The sequence below is a fragment of the Ostrinia furnacalis genome, unplaced genomic scaffold (genome assembly GCF_004193835.3).
Source record: "Ostrinia furnacalis isolate ACB-3 unplaced genomic scaffold, ASM419383v2 OfSCF5446, whole genome shotgun sequence".
NCBI classification, from domain to species: Eukaryota; Metazoa; Arthropoda; class Insecta; order Lepidoptera; family Crambidae; genus Ostrinia; species Ostrinia furnacalis.
In genome coordinates, this window is record NW_021135685.1 from 121,399 (window position 1) to 146,827 (window position 25,429).

The 25,429-nt window shown below is 37.5% G+C and overlaps 1 protein-coding gene across 2 annotated transcripts in view; it reads left to right on the forward strand.

Moving 5' to 3' along the window:
* Positions 1-19,619, forward strand: part of LOC114361209 (protein kinase 3-like) — a 40,890-nt gene extending 21,271 nt beyond the window's left edge. For both annotated transcript variants that reach the window (XM_028316189.1, XM_028316190.1), the window contains exons 3-4: positions 18,938-19,071; positions 19,506-19,619. In XM_028316189.1, coding sequence (XP_028171990.1) covers positions 18,938-19,071; positions 19,506-19,604 — 233 coding nt within the window. In that variant the 3' untranslated portion in view covers positions 19,605-19,619. The remainder of the gene's footprint in view (positions 1-18,937; positions 19,072-19,505) is intronic.
* The last annotated feature ends 5,810 nt before the right edge of the window (positions 19,620-25,429 follow it).

Below are 25,429 nucleotides of genomic sequence, written 5' to 3' on the forward strand. Positions count from 1 at the left end.
GTCCCAAAATTAGGACCGTACTGACCTTTACAGTAAATTAAGATGAATTCTATCGCGTAGGTCGTATAACAGCCGAGGTTAACCCTAATGTCAGCCTTTATGAACCGCCTTTTCTATGTCTGTCATCGCTCAATCTTCAACAACAACAAAATTGTCGATGTTCTTCAACGACAGTCAAAATGGTTGATGTGCCCTCTAGACCAGTGGTTCTTAACCTTTAAGTCACGAGGGACCATTTTACCAAATTTCTGTCTTGTCAGGGACCACTTTTTTTTTTCAATATCCTATGAAAGGGGAGTTCGATGTCTCGCCCACTGTGCACCGTTTGCGTTGTGTTGACTCGACTCATCACATCACGTTACTGTTTATTACGATGTCTTCGTGGATCACTTGGAATGCCTCCAGGGACCACCGGTTAAGAACCACTGCTCTAGACTAAAAATCTAAAGCATGGATTCACCTTTCAAGTCAACTATTTTCTTATCAAACTTGGAACAATTTCACCAAGTTTTCTAAAACTAAATATCTGCTAAATGAAGTAAAAACATAACCAACACAGTTACTGGATAGCAGTTGGTTGTTAAAAGAACTGTGGCATACTGGTCACACTGTAAACCATTATCTTATTATGCTAAAAGCATGTGGTTTATTTTTTCGAAATGCTGTATAATTTCTCTACATAGTAGAGGAAGGGGTGGTAATTTGGACTCTGCTGTTTTTTTGGAACCCTTTAATATCACAGAAACAGGCAGTAACATCTACCAAAAAACTATGTAACTACGTTGTACTGATACCATACAGCATATTTGCTACCAATAACGTCGATTTTGCATCGAATTTGATCTGTCACACACAGCTAACATTTCACGTCAAAATCAAACGTTTTTTTCTCTCCTTTGGAAAGACTGTAAAAGGTTTTTGTTTTAGTATAAGACAAATTCTGTGCGTGTTATAGGGAGTCCATACAGACTAGTTTAGATTGTCGAAGGTAAGTTTTAATGTATCTTTAACTAGATGTGATTTTCTTGGTTATTTGTTAATTTTGTTAGATTTTGAATTTGGAACCCTATAGGTGCGGGTAGTATGGAACCGGGAACCAAAGAACAAAAAATCTACCAGAGGCCGCAAGTCGTCTGCCGCTACTTTGCTGACTGGATCTCCCTACAAACACCAACTTAAGGAGTCAATCAAATCTATAGCGCAGAGAGGAAAAGGTCGAGGAAGAGCTCGGGGATGTAGTGGAAGGCAGGGTATGCCAAACCCTTCTAGACCTCGCTCGAACAGGCGGGAACCTTCCTCTTCGGATACTACGATGTCATCTGTTTCTTCAGGTAAAACTGCGGTGGCAGAAAATTATACCACACAAGCTCAGCCCACAAGCCACTATGATTATTGTATTTTTTGTTCAGAATATTTCTCAAATAATCAACAGGGTAAAATTTGGATTCAGTGCCAATCTTGTGAGTTGTAGGCACATATTGATTGCTCAGGATGCGAAAAAGAATATTATATTTGTGATTTTTGTAAATAAATTTGTTTCATACTTGTAAATTGGAACCCGNATATCTACTTTTTGTTTTGTTATGAAAAGTTATAGTTCTAATTGCATGTAGTCATTATTTTATTTGTGTCCTTTTGTGAAAAACGTTTTTCAAATATATTATTGTATCAGAACTCCTGTAGTTTTATTTAATAGCACGATCTTAACACAAAAATTAACGGAGCTTAAATTTCTAAAAACTATATTTTTATTCTGACCGTACATAAAAATGTTATATTTTTTAAGTGGTTTTAAAATGGGTTGAGCTAGGAATGTTTTTGGGGTGAATAAGGAACATAAAATTAAAAATTAGTTGTGGGTAGAGTAAGGAACAAAATTGGGTTGAGTAAGGAAAATAATGAGTGGGTTGAGTTTATCGTGGGTCGAATACGGAATAACCCGCACCGTTGTTACGTGCGCGAGCGCACGCATCAATGCACCCGCGTGGTCACGTGGGGTCACTGGCCCGCCCCATGGGGTGATGATTTGTTAACTACCTAATTACCAGTCTGCCTTTAATGAGGGCCGGCATCTATGGTGAAACATGCCCATGGAAGTTTTAGGGAAACGTATTTCGAGGAGTTTTCGTGGTGCATATGGACTAGTTACTAAAAGATGTACAAAAAACAGTCAAAGAAGTAAATAGGAAGATTTCTAGACGATGGCACGTCAAGATAAATACACGGGCATCTATTTACCTTGAATAGGTGCTATATTGCAACAGAAGTGTGTCTAGTAAATATTATGAAACAGTTCCTATTACTCATCATCGGCTATCAGCTCCACGATAAAAGTTGTGTGATTATTTTATATACGAGTACATATCCTCAATTACACAATAAGTAGACCGGAAAAAACATTATGAAAGATGTATAAAATAGCATTACCTTATCCTTTTTAAACTGTGCCCTAGCACTATTTGATGTCAAATAAAAATGTTTTAAAGTGCATTTTTGTAGACCCCACGTGAACCAAATGCCAACACTAATCACCATTTGTCTCATAACTTGACACTCAACACCAACCCTAATAGGGATGTTTCTTGGGTTGAGTTTTAATTAGTCCCTCAGTTAGCTTATCAAAAACTACTCGACACCTATTTTTCACTTTTTAAAACTAATGAAAATGTAAAGAGATAAAGCGTGCCAAAGTTCTAAAGAAAAGGCCCGTGACGTCAGTGAGTGCGTAAAAGTGCAGCACTTTGTGACGTCGCGCGGAACTTCAACGCGCTAAAACTTTATAATTATTTGTGTGATTGACAATTAAAAATGTACGTGTTCAATATTTTTTTATATCAAAATTGACGGACTAAAAAAATGTTTTTAGGAAACTAGCCTATTGACCTCAAGCTTAACCCAAGTCAACAGTATCACCCAGGATTCAGGAACAGTCCACACTAGGGTGGTCAGTCCTATGTGAATGCACCCGGTGCATAACGGTTGAAATAATCGCAACACCGTATCGGATGGGGTTGCTGAACTCTGCCTAACATTTTTTCTGCGTGTGCATGGTTTCGTTCTCATTCTAGTATGTAGTAATACTTCTTGGGTATTAACTCGTTGATTTTAAAGAACTCGTAATGGAAATGGAAAAGATGGCAGGTTCCATTGTGTGTTAGTCCCAAAATTAGGACCGTACTGACCTTTACAGTAAATTAAGATGAATTATATCACGTAGGTCGTATAACAGCCGAAGTTAACCCTAATGTCAGCCTTTATAAACCGCCTTTTCTATGTCTGACATCGCTCAATCAGATCAATGGTTGACGTGCTCTCTAAACTAAAAATCTAAAGCATGGATTCACCTTTCAAGTCATCATTTTTCTTATCAAACTTGGAACAATTTACCAAGTTTTTTAAAACTAAATATCTGCTAAATGAAGTAAAACCGTAACCAACACTTTAGTTACTGGATGGTGGTTGTTAAAAGAACCGTGGTATACTGGTCACACTGTAAACCATTATCATTTTACTCTAAAGCATGTGGTTGACGTGTTTTTTGAAATGCTGTAAAATTTCTCTACATAGTATCAATTTACGGTTAAAACAATAATGAGATAGAAACATGCTTATCGAAGATATGCCACACAAGCTTTTTTAAGCTCTCTTGTTACCAACATTGTCCACATGTCCCAATGGGACTATCTATCAGTGATAACAGAATTGCCGCAGTTTAAAATAACATGACTGTCACTCAAATATTTTGTGCCCAAATTATCATACTAATGATTTGATAATATTTCTATAAATAATATTCTTTGACAATTTTAGAGGAAAATGAACTTGTGTAACATTGTTGTTTAATTTCTTGAAACAATTTATTTTATTATTATAGTATTTATAGTTTTACGGCTTCATTTTAAAGATAACACTAATTTGCTTGCTTACAAACACATGTAATATACCCATGACAACACAAGTTTCACACACAATGTGGTAATAAAAATCCGTCAAGTCAATATCGGTTGATTTTACGACGGAAAATTACCTCAATATCAAATACAATGGACACAAATTGACATCATTTCAATACTTATCCATATCCAGTAATGTGCTTACATTGAAAATGCTTTAGTACAGTCAACACAACGACATATTTTTTTTATGTAAAATAACACTTATTGACATCTAAATAAGATGCCACGGTATTCACTTTGATGTGCTGTCGCAATCACCATAGATAATGAGGTTATCGCTTTACGTTTTTGCGTCAAGACATGCTCCGTGGTCTTATGCAAGTGTGACGTATTGTACTTAGATGCGCGCACGCAACAACGTCATCACTGGTCATAATGCTTACTATATTGTAGTAATGACGTCATATAAGTATCGTATGCATTCCAAGAGTCCAAGGCTTACGCTCGTATTCACAAACGATGCTTGCTTAAGTGAAGCAGCAAATCGAACGCACAGCGTTGAATAGAGCTCTGTGGTTGGTTCGTATGTCACCTTGTGCGTTCACGCGCACTGTGCGACCTGATAATAATGTTTGTGAATACAGGCGTAAGACCCTTGCAATCGTTTTGTTTTATGCTCATTACGATAATTATGTAGCTGTTTAATTAGCATTAATATGAATAGTATTGTGTAATGGCGTTTAATGGGGGACCTATGCCTAGTGAACTCAAGTCTGATGATGCGTAAACTAAGGGTGGGTTCATCATGGGTCGTATTATTATAGTAGATAAGTAGCTAGACCTATAAATTACGCGACGGATTCACACTACGCTCGATCTGAATCCATGAAAATACCATCTGGAGTAGTCGTAAAACAGTTCTACTCAAAATATTGCCCGAAGTATTCGTAGAACACCTTCTACTAGAAATTTTTGTATGGTAGTCACTCTTTAGTAGTAGTATGGTAGTTGATCAGATTGCCATCATTCGATATTCTCTAGTTCTGAATTTTGACGGATTCGGAAGTGACGTAAAGCGGAAATTAATGAAAACATTTTATTCTTCATTTTAGTAGATTGTTAATTTCAACTTAACCGGCAGTTGTTTAGGCAATAGTGACGTATGAGGTTGTCCCAAGCCAGGACGTTCGTCTCGGCAGTTCGTTGACCCCCGAAACTGGCGCGCTGTGGCGGCCGGTCGTTACCCGCCCGTCCTTACCGCTTATGACCTTATGCGCACCTGGTACTTCGTCGCTCCTTGTTTTTCTATACTGTTACTTAATTAAGTTTATTAACTAACTATTGATATTGATAACTATTGTTAGAGGCCGGTAGTTCTATTCTCATAAATAAAACACTGAATACTCAACTTTCACATTAAATTGCCTTAATTATAAATACAATTCATCACTCAGCATCAAAAGCGCGCGGTTTCGTCACCGCGCGTCCCTCGTTTCTCACGTTTGACCCTAGTGTGACACTTACATTACGTCAATGTCACTATGACAACAGCTTACGATACCGTTATTTTAACGTTTTAGATTTTTCACATTTTTTTTTTATGCCTAACAAGGCAGGTATTTCGGTAGACCACAATCGCACCTGATTAACAATAAATTAACACTTATTTATTTATGAATCAATCAATGTAAAGGCTACTGACCCCAAACCCAAAAGCACAACCGTTGAAAATGTAGAGCGCAGATCATAATATTAATATTATTATACCTGGTAGGTGTACTAGTTCTATAAAGTTTATTAACTACTAGGTAACCCGGCGAACTTCGTACAGCCTATGTTGTTCGGAAATAATGTAGAATTTTAATAGTGAATAATTTTTCAAATCGGTCCAGTAGTTTCGGAGCTTATTCAATACAAACAATCAAATCTCTCCTCTCTACAATATTAGTGTAGATTTATTTATTTATCAATCATTGCCAAGGCTATTGACCCCAAAAGCGCGAGGTTGAAAAAGTAGAGCGCTTGAAGTTTAAAGGATCTCAGATTTTATGCGCACCTGGTACCTCCTCATTTTTCTATACAGTTACTTAATTAAGTTTATTAACTAACTTAACCATTAATTTATTGATCAATCATTGCCCAAATCATTGACCCCAAAAGCACGACGTTTGAAAATGTACAGCGTTTTGAGGAAACTACTATTTCTCTCTCTCCGTCATGAAATACTTCTCCAGCTAAACATGACGTATTAAAGCATGGTCTGAAATAAAAAAATCCACATTATCGTAGGTCTTGGTCTTGCACGTATCGCGATCACAACCACGCCGTGAGGGCATTGCCCTAACCAAATAACGGATTGCGGCGAAAAATTCGCAACACGATCGCGGATAATTCGACCATTCGTTTTCCGAACGTCAATTCGGCTATGTCATCCTTCGAGTCATTCATTAAAAGTGATTTCGCAACGATTTGTCGTCAAAAACTTCCTAGTTTGTCGTAGATTCATGTTACTTCTCATAATGTAACAGTAATTTAATTGCTGTTGGATAAAAAAAACTTTACTAGCTAAAAAGTTTGATAAAAAAATATTATAAACAATAATACTGTAAGGCTGAGTTGCACGGTCTTACTTTAACCGTAACTATATCTATAACCGGTGTTTTTAATATGGAGTTTAACAGATTTTTGACGTTTGTTATCTAAACTAGTTAAAAAAAGTAGTACAACCCAGCCTAACTAAAATTTCATCAAAATATGTTCAGTAGTTTTCGCGTGAAAGAGTAACAAACATACATCCTCACAAAATTTCCGCCATCCTCGAAAAACCTCTGTGGTTGAGGATTCCGGGTGAAGGTCGCTTCCACCTTCGGCCTGATCCTCACTTACCATCAGGTGAGATACAGGCCAAGAGCTTCCTCGTTGTGGATAAAAAAAAAGATTGATCCAAGAAGGATGCAGTGTACTATCATCATCTTTTAAATCTAAACACAATCAGTTACACCAAAATACATCTATTGATCAATATCGTTACATACTGGGGGCGTAGCACATTGACACCATCGGCCCACCCATACGAGATAAGTCACCCCAACGGTCGATGGGTTTATTTTTATTAATGAACAGAGCACTGCTCTAGTGCCATCCATTCTGTGCATGCACACTTTCGTTGCAAAATCACACCTATTGCAAGTAGATAAGGTGGCTCACTTCTTAGCTTCTTATGCCGCCAGTATATTCTATGATCTGCATCTTAGGCCTGTATTATGTAGCGGTATTCAAAGACAAGTTAGTTATTCTTGCTTGGTGATTGGTGGAAGTTCAATACTTGGACAAAACTTGGCTTTATTAAATCTATAGGTTGTTGTTGCAATTCAAGAAGGCGAGTGAGCTTTACATGTGTATGTGTGGTGGCTCGCTACTTTTCCTTTTTCAAGTTTTGATAGACATTACACTATTGTTTATGTGCATGTACGTACACGTACACACACAAGTAAAGCTCACGCCTTCGCGAGTTGCAAGAACTATACTTGATCTTGATCCATACTTATGTATTTGTTAAGTAAACGAAGGAGTTGAATGTGCTACCTAAACTAACGGGTAGAATGATGACGTAAATTATATTTAACGGCTGGTCCGGTGGTTCACATCAACTATAACGCCATCTGTCGTTCGAATCCTGCGAGGAGGAAATTTTATGTTAGTATGATGAGTGCGAGTGTTTTAATTATCTAGAGTCATTGAAATAGGAAATGTCATATCCGTTATGTACCATAAAGAACAAGCTTTTGACTTGGAGCTTAGTAAACTTTGTTTGTTAAAGACATCTGTGTAACTTGATGATGAAAAAGCTGCCAAAACTTAACTTATTTTGGGCCCAAAACATTATGAATTCTTGAAGTGATCCGTGTCGATAAGGTTTGAAAATTATGCAAAATTAAACGACAGGATATACCCCATTATACATGGTCTGAAATGGAAACGAGACTTGGTCCTCCACAATTGAAAAAATAATATGAGAATTTATAAATTTCCTCTTGCACTTCCTGCTCTTGGGTTATACCTCTTCTTTATTAACATCTATGGGCCATATACTATGGCTGTTCTATTTTCGAGGCATTTATTTCTCAATTTTCCAAACAGTTCATCTTTCGTACCTTTATGAGTGCCCGCACACTACAGATTTTTTGGGCGATAGTTTTTTCGGCTTCTTTGTATGAGGAATCTGTCGATACCAAATCGACGTAATGGACATACATTTTAATACTGATTAACAGCCTGACTAGAACTATCGACCTACAAAAATTCTGTAGTCTGCGGCACTTTAGAATATCGCTAAGACTCAGTGGTATTTTCACTTACTAAGAAAGGTATCAATAAGGGATAAGTGAACATTTCAGTAGTGCCCAACAGCCGTGCGGTTTTTTAGCCGTTACCGCGTTGTAAGCAGGTAGACGGTGCGGTAGGTCAAGATACGCTGGACGCTAGCAAGTTGAAGTTGCGTGCGCGCAGACGGATGTAACTTGCACGTGCAGAACTTTTGGCCAGGTGGCGTGTCTGGGAGGTTATGATTTGCCGGCCGGTTGATGTGGGCTTTTTTTGGAATATTGATCGAAAAGTTATAAACTTAGAGAAAAAATCTAAACGTGAATTACACGTCATATAAAATTATCAAATTAATGCTAGACACTAAGCCTAGGCGCAGACTATACAGAATTAACGGCCAACTAAAAGTTGGTCGTTTGCGCCTGGGCTAAGTTAAATTATAACATTGTAATGAAGAAAATTAATTACAAATAATAATAATAATGGTAAAAAAAATTGTCACAACGGTGAATAAAATTTTAGGTAACCTTTACATTTTTATCAGCGTCATTTAGTCTCAAACTATATTTAAAAAAACATTTTTAATTCATGCCACTATACGTAGAAAACCAAGTCAGACCAATACTCGTACAAACAGATGTTATCAGTCACATAAATGTTCGATATCGTGCGGATAGTGAACCCGCTACCCCTGGCTGTGCTCTGGCATAGTAGTCCAGACAGCTGTTTTATTATCATTTGGTCTTATTACTTAACTGTTTAATTGCAAAATAAAAGATACTCCATTGTATAACGAGGAAAACGAAACAAAAGTTGATCGCATGCTGAGGGCTCGATAACATGTTTCATGCATAAATCATGATCGTGTCGCATAATAATATAATCTTAACAGCGACTGAACATAATGTGATAATTGGCATGTTCAGCGTAATTATTATCAGCGACGATAATACACTAACTTTAACTTAGTTATTTAATTTTGCATTATTTTAAACCTTGCGAAAATTCTTAAAATCCAAATAGTTCCCAAGTTAACGTAAATTAATATTCGATTTAATACTAATGTAAATATCTTTTTAATTAACTGGTTTTGTATTTGTTTGGCAGGTCTTAATACAAATTTTACATTATGGAAACTTTACAGGGCTTCTGAACTTTGCTTTGAAATTGTTTCATACAGTTAAAACTGAATATTATGGTTTGGTTTAAACTACTAAGGTCACAGTCCTTGGCGTCTTAAATAGCTGTGGAACAACTCAATATTCCTCCTAATCAAGTGACCATCCTTAATGTATGTGGCGATTTAATTTGTGGTTTTGTACAGAATATAATAAATTATTATACCGCGAATAGCTGTCAAAGTGAGCTACCAACTACCGCAGAATGCAAACAGGTTTAGAAAGCACGAGTAAAATATGCCGAGAAGAGGCAAAATACTAATTTTGTTAAAATCGTCTTCTCTCTTGCTCCTTCTGCCAATGAGAAAGCGAGAGGCCAGATAAGTCTAGTTATTGTGAAACTACTCTCCCTTTAACTGCATTGTGAAAACATGATTAAAAATTCAAAATAAATATGTCAAGATGAAGCAAAATACTAATTTTGTTAATACCTCTGTCTCGCTCCTTTCGTCAACGAGAGAGCGAGAGGTCGTTTAAGTCTAGTTATTGTCAAGTGACTCCCGGGGGCGAACTGCATTGTGCGTGTGCGCAAGCGGCCAGGTGTGACGTTTTTTATGCTGCGCAGATGGCATGCGCAGTGCGTTTACCTTGCGCCGAAGATTGCCTGTGGCAATTTTTGTTAAGTTAGTTTTGATGGGGATTTTGTTGATAAATTTTGGTAATATTTGATTGAAATTAGAATAAAGGTAACACCACCTTTAAAGGAACCGTGGTGGCTTGCACTTTGTTGATAAATTTTGGTTATATTAGATTGAAATTAGAATAAAGTTAACAACACCTTCAAAGGAACCGTGGTGGCTTGCAGTTTGTGCTCTGCAGTCCATCTTGGACTTGTACCATAAAGGACAATAGTAATTTATTCAATTCATACTTGATTTCTATTTTACAAGAGTCCTTTAGTTATTTCTCATGTTTTTTTAATTTGCTAGTTCGTACATAGAGTCACAGTAAAATACTGGTGAGCTTACCCTAAAGAAATCTTAGCTTATGCATTAAAAAAGCTTACTAAAAATAACTAGAGAGTTATTTCTTACACGAGTATTAGATAAGTAGTTACAATTTATCGATTTAAAAAGGTTACTTGTGATTTCATAATGTTTTTTCAGCAATGAACAAAGGTTACGATTATGCCAATCTCATAATTTCTTTTGTTTACCTAAATTAGAAACAAGTGTTGCTTAATTCTAAAATTATCCACGACAACAACGAATAAGTATTTTCGGTTCAACAAACGAAATAAGTATATGAAAGCTTTGTGCTTTTGTAAGTTTGCCTTGTTTCGACAGAAACGAAAAATTGTACCGAAAAATTCCACGATTTAATTAGATTTCTATGAAAAGCGTTTGAACGAACTCGTGTTATGTTGAAGTAGGCAAAAGAGAAAGAACATTAAATAATAAACCTACAATGTGAAGTAATAAAAAATAATATTAAATGATTAACTATTTAAGATTGTTTTGAAGGTAAAAAATTACTTAATGAATATTCCGAAAAGAGAGGAGCAAGAATTTTTTGACAAGTGGGTCTTTTTAATATTGTAATATGGTGGTTGCCTATTTAGTAAAAACTCGTTGATGTAAGAGGTTATTAACCATAGCCGTACCAGCGACGTATTTTGAATTGTTCATTCAGATAAGTTTCTTGTGCGAAAATAAGTCTTTCGTATGCCTAAGCGACTCTACATAATGAATAGAATTTATACCAATTCATATATTTTCCTTTTGCCTCTGTAAAACTTAACCTATTTATAAAATCTCCACTTGCATCTAAATAAGAGATGATCATGCTCCTGCATTGGAGACCGAATGACTTGATGATGATTCATAGAAACGAAATACATAGGGGAAAACATAATGGACTTTCCAAAATTTCCAAATAACAAAAATCTAAAAACAACAACTTTGAAACCTATTTTGGTATAAATTACATAATGACAGGGAAAGTGATTACCTAATGAAATAAGTAATTTATAACCGATTCTGTGAGTATATTTAGATATTTACCAAGATTGGAGTAATTTACATTCTTCCTAACCGGATGCTATCACCTGTTCGTCTTGGCCGCGGGCGAATTCGCACCGGGTGTGTTTAAATTGCTACCTAAAGAAAAATAGTAAAGAGTTCTAAATTCCTTGACTATTTTAGGTCTTTCTTAGACCTTCACAAGGACATGGTTAATGATCAGAAATTTTATGATAAAAAAAGAAAAATAAACAATAAGTTTAACCAAGTATAGATAGAGCGTTTGCATGTATGCTAGAGGTATTTTTTATCCGCAACGAGGAAGCTCTTGGCCTGTATCCTGTATCTCACCAGTGTGCTTACCATGAGTTTACGTTAGGTGTGCTCGCTAGCGACTGCGTAAAAAAATGACATTTAAATGTATGACATATTGTGCAGCGCCCCTAGCGGCTACTTTCAAGAAATAAAATCTTCATAGAATTTTTTGACGTATTCGCTAGCGAGCTCACCTAACGTAAACTCATGGTAAGCACACTGATGGTAAGTGATGATCAGGCCGAAGGTGGAAGCGAGCTTCACCCGGAATCCTCAACCACGTAGGAACTGGCTATCTTACCTCTAACTGCCGGAACACAAAAATGCTGTTAACATTGTTGTTATGGCGACAGACTTAGGTAAGATGGTGGTCATGGTGGTAGCTAGCCAGGCGGACTTAGAACAAGCCCTACCACCAACCAAACCGAACAGAAAAATATGCACCCACTGGGAATCGACCCCAGGACCTCTGCGTCTGAAGCAGGTGGTCTTACCATTATACCACAGAGGCGGGTAAAAGTCATTGTTTGTCAGGTAATAATTTGCTTATTTAAATAAAAACTGTTTCCCAGGTGGACTTTGCCTCTTTGTTTAAAGGCATTTATTTATTTATTTATTTATTTATTAGGTCTACCAACATTGTTACATTACAACATGTACACTTAAAAATTACAATTATGAACAAAGTTACAATGCAACAACAATTATAGGCTGACACAACATGCAATATAGATTCAATGCAGTTTGTTCCGAACCGTTCCATGCACACAAAAAAAACACTTAATCGTATCAATAATAGTAGAATTTTGATTTATCGCTCGCTTTTATCAATGTTGTGTTTTTAAAACAAATTATAATCTAACACGGCAAGTTCTCATAAATTGATGTAACATTACCATAAATATCTTACACAAGTTAGTGTCAACCTAACGGAATGCGTAACAATTCTCAGAGGTTCGTCGACCTGCCTTTTGCGAATTAGCATTTTTATCACAACTGTTATTGCGTTTAAAACTTAAGTATAACGTTAAAAAGGAAAATGCTGTTAATTTATTAATTTTTGTATGAAGTTTCTTGTGTTTTCCTATTTATTAGATTAAAAAAGTAATAATGGAAAGCTCTCTTCTAAAAATTAAAAACAAACGCCTAAATCTCATAGCATTTTTTAAAAATTTATTTTTCTTTTTTGTTACTAACGTTGTAAATCGATAAACATGGACTTTGAGTTAGAATCCTAAAAAATTGTTTATAGGATTCTGAGAATTCTATGATCAAAGTTCTCTTCAAATTCCAAATTTTTATTAGTATGTAGGACCTTTTCCTAGCACGTTAAAACGTCCCTAATATAGCCCTTCCAGTCCTACCACCAAATCTGGACAACATACTGTCTGGCTGATACGTTACATATTGAAAGCAAAGTCGCGAGCAATAACTGTGTAACAAGGCGAGAGTGAATATACTAGGCACTTACAGGGCAGATATTATGTACCATCCTAGACTCACTTAAAACCAGGTGCGATTGCGGTCAAATACCTGTCTTGTTACGCATAAAAACATGTTTATAGTAAAGTGATATAATTAAAAAAATAAATATTCCCCTTCCCACAATAGAAACGTTATCGCCGCCAAAAGGTTTCTGTCATTGTTCCGTCGGCCATTTACACTTGTTTGAAAACGAAACCGAATCTTCCGAACTTTAGACTTGCCCTTTGAAGGGCTGTGAACTCTGTCGCTACGCCATTTCTCTTACATATAAATATTGTCCTTGGAAATCGAATATACGTCAAGTTCAACGAATAACTTAATAACGTATGTATATTGTTTACTGATTGCCTCGTGTAAAAGAGAAGTGAGAATTCCTATTCACATGTAGAAATAGCAAAACAATTTGCCACAAAAGGGTATAATCATCTAAATATGAGTTACAAAAACAGTAATCGATCTGTAAATGAGTAAAATGTAAACGCTGAAGCATATTGTTTCATTACTAAAGGTAATTTAAAAGACAATGCCTGCACATCTTGAAATAGACGGCCTACAGGTTCAACGTTCGTCCTGCCGGTCAAAAGAACGAGCGGTGACCTTCACCTAGCAGAATTTTTAAAGGAGGATGAGAGTGAAATGTTGTATGTGAAATAAAATTCAGGAGAACATTTTCCTTTTGGATATTCGGGACTATTTCCACCTCTAGTTCCCACCGCTGTAACTCCTGTGTAGCCAGGATCTACAGTATTCTACAGCTTGACCGCCAATAAAAACCTAACCAGTAAAGGCCAAGTTTTTTCCTTTTGGATACGTTGACATCGATATGTGTAAAGTAAAATCAGACGTAATAGAAATATGTTCCCCTAGCGGTTCCGCTATTAAAGTAGTTAATGTAGTATTGATTGATTCTTTCTTTAGTGGCGAGGTTGATAGCTCTGTTAGTGTAAGTGGCAATAAAAGCAATTACATTTTATTTGGCATCGTCCTCGTCTATTTTGATACTTGTGATGACTTTTAAAACTTTGTGGACAATCATCTTGATGCTAGGAATTTTTGAATAATACACAGACTCATAGCAAATTTTCTATTTGGTCTAATAATGATGTCGACTAGTCAAACAAAGGTGTTTGTTGTACAGTCGATCGCTAGTTCCATATTATGACAACGCTAGTACCAGTATAGTACAGTAAAGTTAAACATACATGCGATGATGCGACGTTGTCAAACGCAAGACGCACGTTGGGATTTGTTGCGTATTTGTTTACACGTGTTTTTTAAACTTAGGTTTCTCAGTCTACGTTTTCTTTTTGATCGTGGGGTTTTCACCGGGATTTTTCCTACTCATCTAAGTTGTACTCTAACAATGGGGCAAGTTTTTCACTTTTTCTGTTATGGAAAAATACTCGAACATTGCGACTTGTGGTGAGCCTTTCTTTTATAAAAGGTTCTTTTCCAGTTTAATCCTCGTAAGGTATGTAAGGTTCGATTAATAAGATTATCGTATCAAAATTTTCTGTGTTCTTACCAATAGACAGAACCTGCCTTTTGCAATCATTAAGGTTTGAATATTTTGAATTGAGAATTTCGATTTTAGAAAAACAGTTTGTGGAAAATTTCCTCCTATTCAGCGGACGTCAATTATAACATGAGTGTTATACAGATTATGGTATTGTATTATATTAATATCGATATTGTAATACCAATTCAATATCACATCATCACCGTGCAAATCGGTATTCGGTATTTTCGGCTCTACTGTTATTCGTCGAGGGATCGTTGACCGTTCTAGGTCGCTCCCGGTTGCATTTCGCTGGAGTGTTTCGTGCAGCCTTTACAATGTATGTGATTTGTATGGTATGAGTGTTGTGCCCTGCTTCTTTGGTACTAGGCTTAGTTACAGTACATCTTCATGTAAAAGAATTCATTTTGTCTCAGCTTCATTTTAAGGTACCTACTACCTATGTAAAAGTAACAGACCTGACGGCCACAAGAGTTAATGAAAAGGTTGGCATTCAATGAATTCTTTATCAGTGAACTTCAGTTTTTATATTTGCATAGAAATCATACTCGTAATCGTAAATCTTAAAGAACTAAAAGTGGAATTCATCAAAGCGTTTGATTGTGTCTTTAAAGTTGGAAATGATTATGAAAAATTTATCTACAACGAATCCCAACTATCTTATCCCAACTAATATTATAAATGCGAAAGTAACTCTGTCTGTCTGTCTGTCTGTCTGTCTGTTACGCTTTCCCGCTTAAACCTCGCAACCGATTTTGATGAAATTTGGCATAGAGATAGTTTGAGTCCCGGGAAAGAACATAGGATAGTTTTTATCCCGGTTTTTGAAACAGGGACGCGCGCGATCAAGTTTTTCTGTGACAGACAAAATTCCACGCGGGCGAAGCCGCGGGCGGAAAGCTAGTATAAAATATTAGTACTACTCTACTACTCAAGAATGTAAAATATTAACAGTTAGATATGTCTGAAAATATATTGTCTTTAGTAGAGAGAGACATGGGGAGTGTGGTGTATATGTAGACATAGTATATACCATAGCCTAGGCAATTAGGCAATTTGGAATTTTGAAGTAGTTATCTTATTTATCAGCTTATATTCCCGCCAAGAAACCTTGCTTTTATCCATTCTCTAGTTTATTTTGACATCAAAATTGTGTCGTCGTTCCACCATAAATTGCAAAAGCCATGCTTTTGTTTTGCATTTCACGGTGAAGTAGGAGTTACGCAAGGTGCTTGCTCTATTTGTGGACCACTATTTCTATTCGTTTATTAGATACAGCAGTACTGAAATAGAAAAACTGAAGCGGTTAATACTCGGTCGTTTGTCTGGTGCACTTGAAAATATTACAGCTACCCACGCTTCGGGGAATTTTGACGACAGTTTGTAGCTTTGTTCGTGTTGTGTAGTTATTGTTTCGAACAATTTATTTTAGACATTCGTGTATTCATTACGAAAATATTCTTTGAGAATTTTGGTGTCGTTAATAATTTTTACTTCATGTTTATGACTCAATAACTTATAATGTTTGTTAATTCCCGATTCCGCGATCCTCCTTATCTCCTTAAGTAAATATCTGTTCATACTTGATAGTGGAAAATCTAAGAATTGTATCCAATGTAAACTAAAAACTCAGTGTGTCTTCATAGTTATTGTCGCTTCTATCAAAGATATGATATTAATAACAGACAGAGCACTTCAGGATAATCCGACGAGGGTTCCAATCCCGTTACAGAATACTACCAAAACTGACTCTTAAACAAACAAACTCTCCAAAAGGAAGGTAAATATAAATAGTCCACAATATTGATAGGATCGTCAAACAATAGTGCGTGATCGTGTGATCATCCACCGGTTTTTGTGGCCACTTACCGTGCTCATCTCGAGCCGGTTACACCGGACGTATCCGGTTACCGGGTTACGTTACAGCTGCTTCCTCGGTTGTAGGGTCCATGAGGGGCTACTTTCATTATTACCCGTATTATCCCTCATTCATTAGATACTAGCTCAGTACAGATAAATGCGAAAGTAACTGTCTGTCTGTCTTGCTTTCCACTGAACTGATTTTGATAAAATTTGGCATAGAGATAGTTTGAGTCCCGGGAAAGGACCTAGGATAGTTTTTATCCCGGTTGTTGAAACAGGGACGCGCGCGATAAAGTTTTTCTGTGACAGACAAAATTCCAAAAAGTCTAATTGAAAAATGACACTAAAGTACGTACGGCTCTACAGTCCATTCTACATATTCAAATCTGTGAATTCAAGACTAATATCGCAGGCTTGAGTTTATATCGCGTTTTGATCGTAGTATTTAACCTCAGTTAGTCCCGGACTTCTAAATCCTTATTACCACCGTCAATCAACTCATTAGTTATCAAATGAATGTCTAGTTCATCGTTCATTCAACCTAGGCTGGCCGAATAGACGTATCTAGGTGAACCGAGCGACCTCCGATGACCCGTCCCACAAGTCATAGACATTTGGAATCAAGTGAACTTGTTTCAAGTATTTTTGGATAGACAGTCTTAGATGTTGAAACAGATTTAAGTACTATCTAACTAATATTATAAAGCTGAAGAGTTTGTTTGTTTAAACGCGATATTTTAGGAACTACTGGTCCGATTTGAAAAAAATATTTTGTATTTATCGAGGAAGGCTTTAGGCATATCATCACCCTACAGCCAATAGGGACGGAGTAGTAAAGAATTTTTTTCCAAAAACGGGAAATATTATTCAAACTATTTTCAATTTTCACGCGTACGAAGTCACGGCACGGGCACAGATAGCTTAGTTTTAACATTATCCATTATGAAATTTGTTTTGCCCCTTATCGCTATTTGTATTGAGAAACATCTCCGGTATTCGTTGACAGCAGACGAACACTTGTTGTCGAAAATATACTCAGCTGACTATATTATAACACTCAAATATTACACCGCGAACAGAAATAACGTCAAGGACAGGTAGCACAAAATATTGCTCACAATAATACACGAGTCGAAGAATTTACAATTTTTAACTGCGCGATAGAGGTAGGCCTATGTTCAGTAGTGGACGTCCTGTAGCTGAAATGATGATGATAATGAACTATGCACTATCAAAAACATACAGAGAATACCGCAATAACTAAGATTCATAATGAAGCTGTTTATCAAGCCCATAATTTAGCTGCTCTACAATTTCACTCAGCTTATTATCTACGCTACTTCTGGACATTGTCCTTTGAACAGTAATTGTTTAGCAATTTCTTATATCCTTACCCCATTGTTCGATATACCTGGCGAATTCTCATAATATTGTTGCGGGCTTGCGGAAACTAGGCCTTTTTTTACTTTTCCCCATCATAAAAGCGTACATACAACAATGAAGACCGTTTCAAACGTTTTGAACAATTAAGCTGAAGGCCTTAAAGGTGTTTTAGCACCTTTCTTCAAATCAGCACGGTTATTGTGGTAGTTTTCATTCAATACACTTCTATTCAAAATCTTTTTGTTAGAAGTTCATTGATTTTGCCGGTATGAATGTTTAAGTCGCTATCTTATTTTGTCTTGTCTGGTTACTTTTAATTTATTTGGCTATGAAGAAGAAATGAAGTACTGCAATGCAGATAATTTAGATTTGAATTTGTTTCGGGACTTATTTATTTGGCAACCGTTTGTCTCTAGCACTAGCTGTTAGCATATAACCTGTCTACTCCAAGATCCCTTCTTTAAATTGTGTTATTAATCTAAACGCTGAAAGATTACGATGACAATGGCTCTATCTTATAAATAAAGAAACTTTATTTTTATTCACGAATCGTGTATGACGATGTATTTATTGTTACGCCTAACTAGAAATAAATTCCACCAAGTATTCGTGGTATTGTAGTTCTTAATAAAACTGTTATTAACGCAATTAAGGTGTATGGCAAAATTTACCCTAATATTGTTTATGTGATAATCCCTTATGTTCTTCAATGTGTGCGACATGTTTACAACATTGTATTAGCCTATGTATAATATGTATTTAATTAACCTCCAGGCTTATGTGTGAATATAACACTGTTAATCACATCCGCGTAGATGAAGGCGACGATATGAATTTATGGGGCATTCAATCTTACATAAGGATAAAGTCTACTAGACTGCTATCTTACTCACTCATTCTATGTACGAACAAGACAGAATTTAAACTCGACTCTTCGTGCATTACACCGCAATGTTCCAACGGATTTGAATTCACGTGAATCATATTATTAAAGTGCTTTTTTCTTTGTTTCAGCTTACGGCAAAGTGTTCCTAGTAAGAAAAAGATGTGGTGTTGACGAGGGTAAACTATACGCAATGAAAGTTCTCAAAAAGGCATCAATAGTACAGAAGTTAAAGACAGCGGAACACACTAGGACAGAAAGACAGGTAAGAACCAGAATATACTCATAATTATTAAAAACTCCCCTCAGACTACAGAGTTTTTGTGGGCTGATAGTTTGGTCGGGCTGTTAATCAGTATGAACTGGCATGAAAATGCGCACATTACACAGATTTAGTATTGCCTGATTTGTCATACAAATTAGAAGCCGGCCGATCAAACTATCGGGCGATAAAAAAGTATGTAGTCTGCCTGCGAGGATTCAAACTGTATAGAAAGCTACCATAGCGCACTGTCATCCATGAAAGGTACGGTCTATAATGCAAACAGTAGAGACTCCTCAGAGAGAGGTGTTCCCCAAGGAGGTATTTTAAGTCCATAACTATTAATCTTCACAAATGAGACAACAATCAAGGAGGTGTTTTAAGTCCATAATAATTATTAATTTACACAAGTAAGTCAACAATCTTTTCTTTCTTAGGTCCTGGAAGCAGTACGAGCGTGCCCATTCCTGGTTACACTACACTATGCCTTCCAGACTGACGCTAAGCTTCACCTCATATTAGGTAAGTGTTTTTAACATATCCAACGCTGTTCAGAACTCATTTTTAGGAAGGGATTTTATGGGACACTTCCAGGTATGTTTCAAGGAAACCTCCTGATTTTTCGAAAAGTAATAGTTCTGTGTTCTAGAAGGCACGTCTACTAGCCATAGATAAATGAAGGCATATGACTCTTGTGGTATGATCATTAACTCTGACATCAGACCCACAGATCACATGGAAAGAAGAATTAATAAAGGAGTAAATAATAACAGACTTATTACAGTCGTAAATAGAGTCTTATTAATCCGATGATGGAAATTTTCGTTAAGGCATCCCCTAATATAATTCATATTTCCTTCGGGAGTGCTCAACTGACATCGCTCTTAATTTCTTCATCGTTAATACACAAACAGGTTCCCAAATTACCCCGAAACGGAACAATTACCGCGATTACCATGGTATTCGCGATCTGGTTCCGTTATTTGCATTATAATCAGGTTCCATGCTGAACTACTGACCTTGTTCGACGTCCCAAATAACGAACTTAACTAATTGGCAGTTAGACGGTAATTTCAGAAGTTATTGGGATTATTGGCTGGTATTTGGGTAATTATTGCACGAATATAGGGTAATAATATTTCTTTGAAAATAAGGGTCATAAACTTGGCAATAGTTGAAAAGTATGAACCTTTAATACAAGTATAGTTGTTAAATGGCTATAAATAAATTCAATCGGAACTTAGCCATATAAAAGCCTAGTTCATGACGTCAATACAACCAAGTTTAGTACAAGCTAGTTTTGTTCTAAGGTTATAAATAGTTCATACATATCGTTAGCCGTTAGCTTGGTCTAAAATAGATGATATATTTTGGTCGTGTACGGTATTAAAGCTTGACTCTATTAAAGGGTCTTGTCGGCCAAAAAATGGCCCTCTGCCTCCTAGAGAGAGCGCCCAAAATCGATAGGACCAATGAGACCAAAAACTTCACGCATTAGGAACTCTTTAGCTATATAAAAGTCAAATTGTAGAGATATTACCAACAAAAATCTAATCTAATAAAGGTTTCCCAAAAACATTGCTCTCTGCCTCCTAGAGACCAGCCCAAAATCAAATCAATGAGACCCCAGCAGACTCCTCGCACTCCGAACTCTTTAGTTGTATAAAATAATCAGAATCAGAAATATTTATTTGCTTTTTAATATGTCAAATTGTATTTAAAGTGAAATTGTAGAGATCAAAACAAGCTCGGGTCTAATAAAGTGTCCCAAAAATTGGCCCTCTGCCTCCAAGGGACAAAGCCCAAAATCGATAGGTCCAATGTGACCCCCATATTCTCTTTAGCTGCATAAAAGCCAAATTGTAGAGATCAAAACAACCAATTTTAGTACAAATTAGTTGGTACTTGATAGCGATATACATGCACTAGCTTTCCGCCCGCGACTTCGCCCGCGTGGAATTTTGTGTCACAGAAAAACTTTATCGCGCGCGTCCCTGTTTCAAAAACCAGGATAAAAACTATCCTATGTCCTTTACCGGGACTCAAACTATCTCTATGCCTTTCATCAAAATCGGTTCAGTGGTTTAGGCTTGAAAGCAAAACAGACAGACAGAGTTACTTTTGCATTTATAATATTAGTAGATGGGTCTAATAAAGGGACATAAAAATTGGCCCTCAGCCTCCTAGCGACAGAGCCCAAAATCGATAGGGCCAATGTGACCCCACGCGTCTGGCGGAGGGCTCGAGACTCGAGTCAAAGCCCCGCGGGTCCTTACACTGTGACGTAACAGGTCGACGACGCGTAGCCTGCTTTGGCCCAAGGTCGCGCAGGTGGGGATTTGACCTTATTAGCGGAGTTCATCTGGGAGGCTTGAGGGAACTGCATTTTGTATTTAACATGTTGTATTGCACGATATGAATGGAGACGTCATGTGGATCGGTTGGGAACCTGTTTTTTTTAGGAATATTAGTAATTTGTATTAAAAATCCGTTAGTCCTTTGTGGTATAAGCTAAATTTAATTGTGTTTTGAACCCGACACCGATACATTTGGACTGGTCGCTTTGGTTCAGTATTGTTTTTACCCGACTGCGCCAGAAGGTGGGTTTTTTAATTTCCGGGGTTAATCAATGTTTTTAGGAAGATGTGAGAAGTTGGATTGTAAAATTAACGTATTCCACTTTGAGCACGTTTAGAAATATGTACAAGACAATTGAATAAAAAAAACGGCAATACAATTTATCGGAGCCCTACTTATTACGGTTTCCGTCATTTCTGTCTGTCGCAGGCAATTTGCGATATATCCATCCTCTTCACTCATAGTCAGATGCTGGCATTATAGATAATGATTAAACATGAAATTACGGATCTTTAGTCTCATTAAAACAATTTCTGCAGGTAATATTCATAATAAACTGCAGGTAGTAAGTCGATACAGATACGCGTGCGGGGCGGGGGTGACTCCACGTGCGAGCAGTTACCTTGAACTGCACTTCTGACAATCAATAACTAGCTACCTATAGGTGCGCCAGGACACTGCATATTGAGTTATTATACTCAGCTATACGCCCGTACAAAGGCTTTAGTACTGATATCTGATAATCGCGTTTTCAGAGTTAACCAACTGAGTGAGACATTTGATGATGTGAAAACGTTTGATTTTAAAAGTCCTCATTCACCATCTCTGAGTGTTACTCGTTGCTTTAAATCACGAGTAGCAACGAAACCGTCGTCGTTTCAGCCAAATGACGTCCACTGCTGGACAAAAGCCTCCCCCAAGGTTTTCCATAATGAACGGTCCTGCGCTGCCCGCATCCAGGTTCTTCCCGCAACCTTTACCAGATCGACGGTCCACCTAGTAGAAGGCCTGCCCACGCTACGTCTTCCAGCCCGTGGTCGCCACTCGAGAACTTTTCTGCCCCAACGGCCATCGTCTCTGCGATCTATGTGCCCCGCCCACAGGCACTTGATTTTAGCAATTCTGCGAGCTATTTCGGTCACTTTGTTTTTCCTGCGGATCTCCTCATTTCTGATTCGATCACGCAGGGAAACTCCGAGCTTAGCCCGCTCCATTGCCGAATACGTTAAATTGATCCCATCAAAAACAATACTTGTCAAAAAAACCAAGTCTCGCAACTCAGTTGTTCTACGGTAAAAAGTTGTGAGATCCATGTAATACCAAGTCCAGGCCAGGAAATCTTTAACGTTTTACATAAATACATATTGACTTGGCCATCGCAGTCAGTGAGTCAGTGAGTCAGTGAGTGACAAAATTAAGTAACTTTGACCCGTTATAATTCTTAAACTACTGGTTCAAATTGAATGAAATTTTAAATATACCGTGTCTTTACAATGCCTGCATAGCTAATGAAAATTCAGCCTTCTAGTTTTATCCACAACGAAGTTACAGGCGGTCGAAAATGGCCTGAATTGCTTCGAGAAAAGGATGGTACGGCCGTGCCGCTTTTTGCTCGACTTGGTGGGGGCACTGCCGTGCCCCCAGAAATGTCACTTAATGCATGTAATGTAATTATTCGTTTTGTGCAAATGAAAGAGGCCCATCTTCTCGGACGTATCACAAACATACATCAATCACTCGAAATTACCTAAAACGGTGTAAATTGTCTTAGCGAGTACATCAAAGGAAGATGATTGCGGATGGATTACTATACGAAAATAACGTGTGAACAACACGACAATCTTATTTTTTGTATTGTTTGCTTTTTGGTCACTGTCAGGTCGATATTTTTATGTTTAATGTGTATTCTCCGTCGGGAGACACCAAAATACCTTGTAAGAAATGTAAGACATGAATTTCCTTGCTGCTTCAAGCCCAAACATTAGATGTATTGTCTTCCGCATTTTGCCACCTGTCATTTGCTTTGCACTGGAAGGAAGTCGAACCTTAACTTCGAATTCCTCNAGTCCTTACACTGTGACGTAACAGGTCGACGACGCGTAGCCTGCTTTGGCCCAAGGTCGCGCAGGTGGGGATTTGACCTTATTAGCAGAGTTCATCTGGGAGGCTTGAGGGAACTGCATTTTGTATTTAACTATATTGCACGATATGAATGGAGACGTCATGTGGATCGGTTGGGAATATGTTTTTGTAATAATTACTTTTTGAAGGAATATTTGTAATTTCTATTAAAAATCCGTTAGGCCCAGAACAGACGGTGAAACGCAACTGCAACGAAAATGCAACTGCTAGTTACTTTTGAGTTGCATCTAAGTTTCTGCCATAGTGTCCGTTGAGAGACCACACATGACGCGACCAGTTTGAAACTTTCAGTTTCATTCATCAGAATCATCACAAAGTTGCAGTTTCGTTGCAGTTGCGTTTCACCGTCTGTTCTGGTCTGGGCCTTTGTCCTTTGTGGTAAGTTAAATTTCATTGTTTTGAACCCGACACCGATACTATTGGGCTGTATAAATGTTGCTTTGGTTCATTATTGTTTACCCGACTGCGCCAGAAGGTGGGTTTTTTAATTTCCGGGGTTAATCAATGTTTTTAGGAAGATGTGAGAAGCTTGATTGTAAAATTAACGTATTTCACTTTGAGCACCCGCCCAAATAGCACCTGGCCTATTCCATTTAGAGCACCTTTAAAAATACAAGACAATTGAATAAAAAAACGACAATACAATTTATCGACGCCCTATTATGGTTGCCGCAGTTTCTGATCTATCCATCCCTTTCACTCATACCCAGATGCTGGCATGACAGCTCGAGTTCAAACGAAAATACAAACTTTAGTCTCATTAAAACAATTTCTGCAGGTAATATTAATAATAAACTGCAGGTAGTAAGTCGATACAGATACGCGTGCGGGGCGGGGGTGACTCCACGTGCGAGCAGTTACCTTGAACTGCACTTCTGACAATCAATAACTAGGTATGTGCGCCAGGACACTGCATATTGAGTTATTATACTCAGCTACACGCCCGTGCGAAGGCTTTAGTACTGATATCTGATAATCGCGTTTTCAGAGTTAGACATTTGATGATGTGAAAACGTTTGATTTTAAAAGTCCTCGTTCACCATCTCTGAGTGTTACTGGTTGCTTTAAATCACGAGTAGCAACGAAACCGTCATCGTTTCAGCCAAATAACGTCCACTGCTGGACAAAGGCCTCCCCCAAGGTTTTCCATAATGAACGGTCCTGCGCTGCCCGCATCCAGGTTCTTCCCGCGACCTTTACCAGATCGTCGATCCATCTAGTAGGAGGCCTGCCCACGCTACGTCTTCCACCCCGTAGTCGCCACTTGAGAACTTTTCTGCCCCAACGGCCATCGTCTCTGCGAGCTATGTGCCCCGCCCACAGCCACTTGATCTTTGCAATTCTGCGAGCTATGTCGGTCACTTTGTTTTTCCTGCGGATCTCCTCATTCTTATGCGATCACGCAGGGAAACTCCGAGCTTAGCCCGCTCCATCGCCGCATTTAATACGTTAAATTGAAATGTCACTTAATGCATGTATGTAATTCGATTTGTGCAAATGAAAGAGGCCCATCATCACGGACGTATCACAAACATGCATCAATCACTCGAAATTACCTAAAACGGTGTAAATTGTCTTGGCGAGTACATCAAAGGAAGATGATTTCGGTTGGATTATACGAAAATAACGTGTGAACAACATGACAATCATATTTTTTGTATTGTTTGCTTTTTGGTCACTGTCAGTCCGAGGTTTTTATGTTTAATGTGTATTCTCCGTCGGGAGACCCCAAAATACCTTGTAAGAAATGTAAGACATGAATTTCCTTGTTGCTTCAAGCCCAAACATTTGATGTATTGTCTTACGCATTTTGTCACCTGTCATCCGCTTTGCACTGGAAGAAAGTCGAACCTTAACTTGG